General features: G+C 53.2%; 1 protein-coding gene across 2 annotated transcripts in view; it reads left to right on the top strand.

Moving 5' to 3' along the window:
• The first annotated feature begins 3,606 nt into the window (after positions 1-3,606).
• The window catches only part of PUS7 (pseudouridine synthase 7), a 54,137-nt gene continuing 52,391 nt past the window's right edge, over positions 3,607-5,352 (top strand). For both annotated transcript variants that reach the window (XM_004602264.2, XM_055123972.1), the window contains exon 1: positions 3,607-3,780. In XM_004602264.2, the coding sequence (XP_004602321.2) occupies positions 3,669-3,780 (112 nt within the window). In that variant the 5' untranslated portion in view covers positions 3,607-3,668. The remainder of the gene's footprint in view (positions 3,781-5,352) is intronic.

The raw sequence follows: 5,352 nt of genomic DNA, 5'->3' as shown, positions 1-5,352 counted from the left end.
TCTCCGCCCAGATAGGCCCCGCCGCTGGGGACTGGCGCCCAGCGCGCGCGCGCGCCCCCCGCCGGCCGGAGGCCCAGGCTGCCACCCTCAAACTCCGCCTCCTCCGGTACAAGATCTCCCCCACCTCTGGGGCTCTTAATAACCAGACTGGTAGGGGCCCCTCCCTTTACCACACGAATTCAACTGGAATATTTCGTTTTCATATATGTGTGATGGTGGGGCGGCCCCCACTGGATGTGCTCAGGGTTTACTCCTGGCTCTGGGCTCAGGGATCACTCACGACAAGTGCTCAGGGGAATCTTAGGTGATGCTGGGATTGAATCCAGATCAATCGTTTTCATAGCAAGAGCCTTAATCTCTGAATTATCTTTCTAATCCCTGGTTTATATTTTAGATGATATCCCACACGGACTGAAAATGTTCCCCTCTTTAAAAAATAATGTTCCCCCCTTTTTTGGGTACCATTTAATATTTTCATTTTATTTATTTTTTGATTTACAATAATTATTAGTAATGGTTTCTTATTATTCTCAGTTTTTTAATTTTATTTTATTTTTTAAACTTTTTTATTGAATCACTTTGAGATAGACCCTTACAAACCTGTTCGTGATTGGATTTCAGTCACACAGTATTCCAATACCCATCCATCCACCATTTCTGAAAGTGTTCTTGACTGGGTGCTTGAATGCAGTTGGCTTGGGCTGTTTGGTTGGGGAATGTCTGATGTCATTATCTTTGGACCTTTCCTTTAAAGTTGATCAAGTTCCCTAGATAAGACCCTATTTCCTGTAGGAGCAGATTTGGTGGTAACTTTCTGGAAGCTAAAGGAAAAACGGTGGGGTGGCAGTTGGGATGGCAGGGGGAACAACTCTTATAGGAAACAAACATTAATAAAAACTATATGTGTATAATGTATATGCATATACATATATAATCAAATTTATCTAATTCTACCTCAACCATTAAAATCAGAATTACATTCTGATTTATGTAATTCTACCACTGTCACTGTCATCCCGTTGCTCATCGATTTGTTCGAGCGGGCACCAGTAACGTCTCTCATTGAGAGACTTATTGTTACTGTTTTTGGCATATCCAATATGCCCGGGTAGCTTGCCGGGCTCTCCGAGGGGGGTGGAGGAATCGAACACGGTTGCCCGAGTAAAAGGCGAAAGCCCAACCGCTGTGCTATCGCTCCAGCCCAATTCTACCACAACCATTAAAAAAGGAATACTTCTTAATTCTTTTTGCCAGTTAGGTGTGCAAGAGACCACAGCGGATAGGTCCTACTTATACTCCTACCTGTGAGCTATGTCCCCCAGTTAAAGTACTATTTCATAAAGAGTATTCAGGGCTGGGGAAATAGTACAGGAGTAAGGTGCTTCCCTTGCATACAAATGATTGGGTTAGATGCCCAGAACCACATATGGTCCCCTGAGCACTGTCAGGGGTGGCCCCCACCCTACTATCCCTAAATAAATAAAAGGACCACACACACACACACACACACACACAAATCAATGACTGCAAAAGAAGAAAAAAATGGAAACTTTCCTGGGAGTAAGGAAAATGACGAATAAAAAACAAGAAAGAGTAATATTAGGGGCCTTGTACAGGGCCAACCAGGGTTTGATCCCTGACACCTCATATGCCCCCCCCACCCAACCCCCAAGCACACCCAGGAGTGATCCTTGAGCACAGAGCAGAAATAAGAGCCAAGCACTCCTGGCTGCGCAGCCCCCCCCCTCAAAAAATAATTTAAAAAAGATTTTGAGAACAAGGTATGCCTAGAGAGCTCGAGGAAGCCGGCCAGGATGTAAAAAAGACCTGAGGCAGCTAGGATGCCTTATTTGTCTCTTATACTTGGGGGAAATGCTACATTATGGAATCTTAACCAAAAAAAAAAAAGGGGGGCTGGAGCGATAGCACAGCGGGTAGGGCGTTTGCCTTGCACGTGGCCAACCCAGGTTCGATTCCCAGCACCCCACATGGTTCCCTGAGCACCGCCAGGAGTAATTCCTGAGCGCAGAGCCAGGAGTAACCCCTGTGCATCACCGGGTGTGACCCCCCCAAAAAAAAGCAAAACCGGAGGCTGGAGATATAGTACAAGGGTTAAGGCACTTGCATGTGGCCAGCCAAGTTTTGCTCCCTGGTACCTTGTATCGTCCTCTTGGTTATGCCAGGAATGATTCCTGAGCACAAAGCCATGAGAAATCCCAGAGCATCTCCAGGTTATGACCTTGAGTGCTGCCCCCCACACACACAAAAAAAACCCAGAAACCTATGTTCCTTGATAAAGAGAACAGATAGAACATCAGTGATTGTCAGCAAGAGGAAGAAGATAAACTCGCTAAAATGAGTGAAGAGGATCACAGGTGCTATCTTGCAGTCACAAAGTCATGAGGATACTAAGGTATTATAGCTATTGTAGCCATAGTTGTATTGCTACATATTTGAAACCCGGGGTCAGCATCAGATGCAAGACAAGAACTATCGGAGCCAGAGTGATAGGACAGCAGTTACGGCGTTTGCCTTGCAATGCAGCTGATCCGGGTTTGGTCCCTGACACCCCATATGGCCCCAGAGCTCAGGCGGGAGTGATCTCTGATACTGGCGTGATGGCGTTGAGATCTGAGGTCGGGATAACTATACACACGGAATTTGATCATGGCTGATTGTAAAGTTGGATGCTATGAATAACTTTGTAAATTACAGTACCTCAATAAAAAAATACTTAAAAAAATAAAAAGACAAGTACTATCTATCCGGTCCCTAGAATTCACTTTACCCAGAGCATAAACTTCTTTGAATTTTGTTAGAAGGTGGGGGCGGAGCCTGTGCGCACTGAGCAAGGAACCAAGAAATGCCATCAAAGTCAAGTCTCCTGCATGCAAGGCTTAGGTTCCTGATCTTTTGAGCTATCTCCCTAGTCTTTTTTCTTCCTCCCTTCTTTTCTTCTTTCATTCCTCCTTTCCCCCATCTCTCTCCCCTCCCTCCCTCCTTCCTTCCTTCCGGGTTAGGGTCACATCTGTCACTCTTATGAGTAACAACAGCTGGCTCTGCGCTCAGGAGTCATTCCTGGAGGTGCTAGTGGGGACCACAAGGGATACCCAGGATTAAACCCGGCTCAGCCGCGTGCGACTCAGTAGTCCCAAAGGATTCTCTTGGTGCATGAGAAAAAAAAAAATCTCCTTTTACCAAAGCTCGGGTGCGACCGCCTGGGATGTCCCACAGTGACTTTCCACTGTTCAGCTAGCAAGGACCGCGGCAAGGCCCTGCCCTGGGCCGCCCTCCGGGACTCAACAGCGGGGTGGGGTTGGGGAAGGTGGGCGCGGCCTCCAGCACTCCCAGTAGCAGGCGTCGGGGTGGGGCGGGGCCTGCGTGGGGGCGGGGCCTGCGTTGGGGGGCGGGGCAGTATCAAGCAGTGGGCCTGCGTGGGGCGGGACCGGCGTCAGGGAAGGCGGGGCCGGCGTGGGGGCGGGGCCGACGTCAGGCAGGGGGCCTGCGTAGGGGCGGGGTGGGGTGGGCGGGGCCGGCGTGGGGCCCGGGCTCCGCCCAGGGGGCGGGGCCTGTCGCGTCGCGTCGCTGCGCCGCACGTGTGCGAGCCCGGCCTCGGGCGAGTTCCCCCACCTAGAGCTCCAGGGTCCCGGCGCCGAGGCTGGCCGCCTATGCGGGGTCCGCCTCGTCACAGGCTTCTCCTCGAGGTCCTCGCCGCCGCCTTCCTGCGCACCGAGCAGCGTCGCCGGCCCCTCGCGGCTCGCCCGCGCTCCTGCTCCCGGGGTAAGTGCGCGGCCTCGCGCGGCCAGGCCTTGGCACCCGCGGAGCCGCCCAAGGCCCGGCCCAGAGGGCGCCCGTGCAGACGGGCATGTGCTGAGTTCGCGCTGGGTGCCCGCGGGGCCGCGCGGGGAGCTCCCGGGGGTGCCGGCCCCCGGCGCACCGCGCCTCCCCTCCCCTCCCCGCGGCGCTGTCAGCGCCAGGAGCGGGGTCCCGCGCCTCCGTCCCTCTGCCCCAGGAGCTCCCGAGACGCGCCCTCCCGGAAGAGGAGGCTGGTCTTTCCTACCCCGAGCCCTGACGCGTCCTCTGCGAGTCCTGTCCACGTGCTCGCCCACCCACCCCTGTCCGCTGCCTTCCTGGCACCGTGAGCCTTGGCTAGGGGCCGTGCTCCCACTCTGCTGACTGCCGGATGTGTGTGTGTATGTCCGTGCGCGCGCGTGTGCGCATTCCCCCAGATTCGGGAGTGTACGTGTGTGCATTCCCCCAAAGTAGGGGGTGTCTTTGTGTGGGGGGTGTGTGTGTCTGTTTGTGCAGTCCCCGAGTCGGGTGTGTGTGTGTGCGTGTGTGTGTGCTTGCGCGCGCGCGTGCATTCCCTCAGAATCGGGGTGTGTGTGTGTGTGTGTGTGTGTTTGCGCGCGCGCGCGCATTCTCCCAGAGTTGGGGGTGTGTTTGTTTTTTTGGGGGGTGGAAGGTGCCTTCCCCCAGAGTCGGTGTATGTGTGCATTCCCCCAGAGTTGGGTGTGTGTGTGTTTGTGTATATGTGTGTGTGCATTCCCCCAGAGTTTGTGTGTGTGTGTGTGTGTGTGTGTGTATGCATGTGTGCATTCCCCCATAGTCGGCTCGAGAAGGTGGGGGAACCTTGGAGTGTGTGTATGCAGAGTGTGCAGAGACCTGGGCCCAGGCCGTGTTGAGTGCACAAGGCGCCTGTCGATTTGCCACAACGCCCCTGCCAGCCCTGCACGGAGAGGGCGCTCAGCAAGCACCTCTTCCTTGCCTGCCGAGGCATCCAGTTTGGAGAGAGTTTTTGTGGTTGGGATATTTTTTTTTTCCTTAAAATATCCGGTCCCGTTGTCAGCCCACTGTTGAATCACACCGAAATGAAATGCAGGATTACCTATCGGGGCTTTTGTTTGGGTTGCAGTCCACTGTGAAACGGGTGTCTTTGTGCCCCTGTTGACACGGGAGATGCTCTGAAGACAGTTGAGGACAGAAATCAGAGTGAACACATGATGAAAAAGGGCGACAGAGAGATTTTGTACTGTCATTAGGCAAATAGCCAGTAGTCTTTAACAACTGTTGATGACGTTGGTGCAGTCCAGCTGTTACCATAATGCAGCATTAATCCCTGAGTAGGAGAAAGGCAGCTGGTTCCCTTGGGTTCTTTTTTACATCCTGCTGGGGCTGCCTGGAGCTCTCACATACCTCTTCATGCCTAGTTTTTCAGATCATTTTTGGGGGCTCGGAGAGTGGGTAGGGCAGAGGGATAGTGCCCAGAGCACACTCCTGGCTCTGCCTTCAGGGATCACTCCTGGTGGCCTCGGGCACCCTTATGTGGTACCAGGGATTGAACCCATGTCA

This window comes from Sorex araneus, chromosome 1 (genome assembly GCF_027595985.1).
Source record: "Sorex araneus isolate mSorAra2 chromosome 1, mSorAra2.pri, whole genome shotgun sequence".
Classification (NCBI taxonomy): Eukaryota; Metazoa; Chordata; class Mammalia; order Eulipotyphla; family Soricidae; genus Sorex; species Sorex araneus.
Note: the sequence above shows the minus strand (reverse complement) of the source record. Positions and strands in the feature narration are given on the sequence as shown.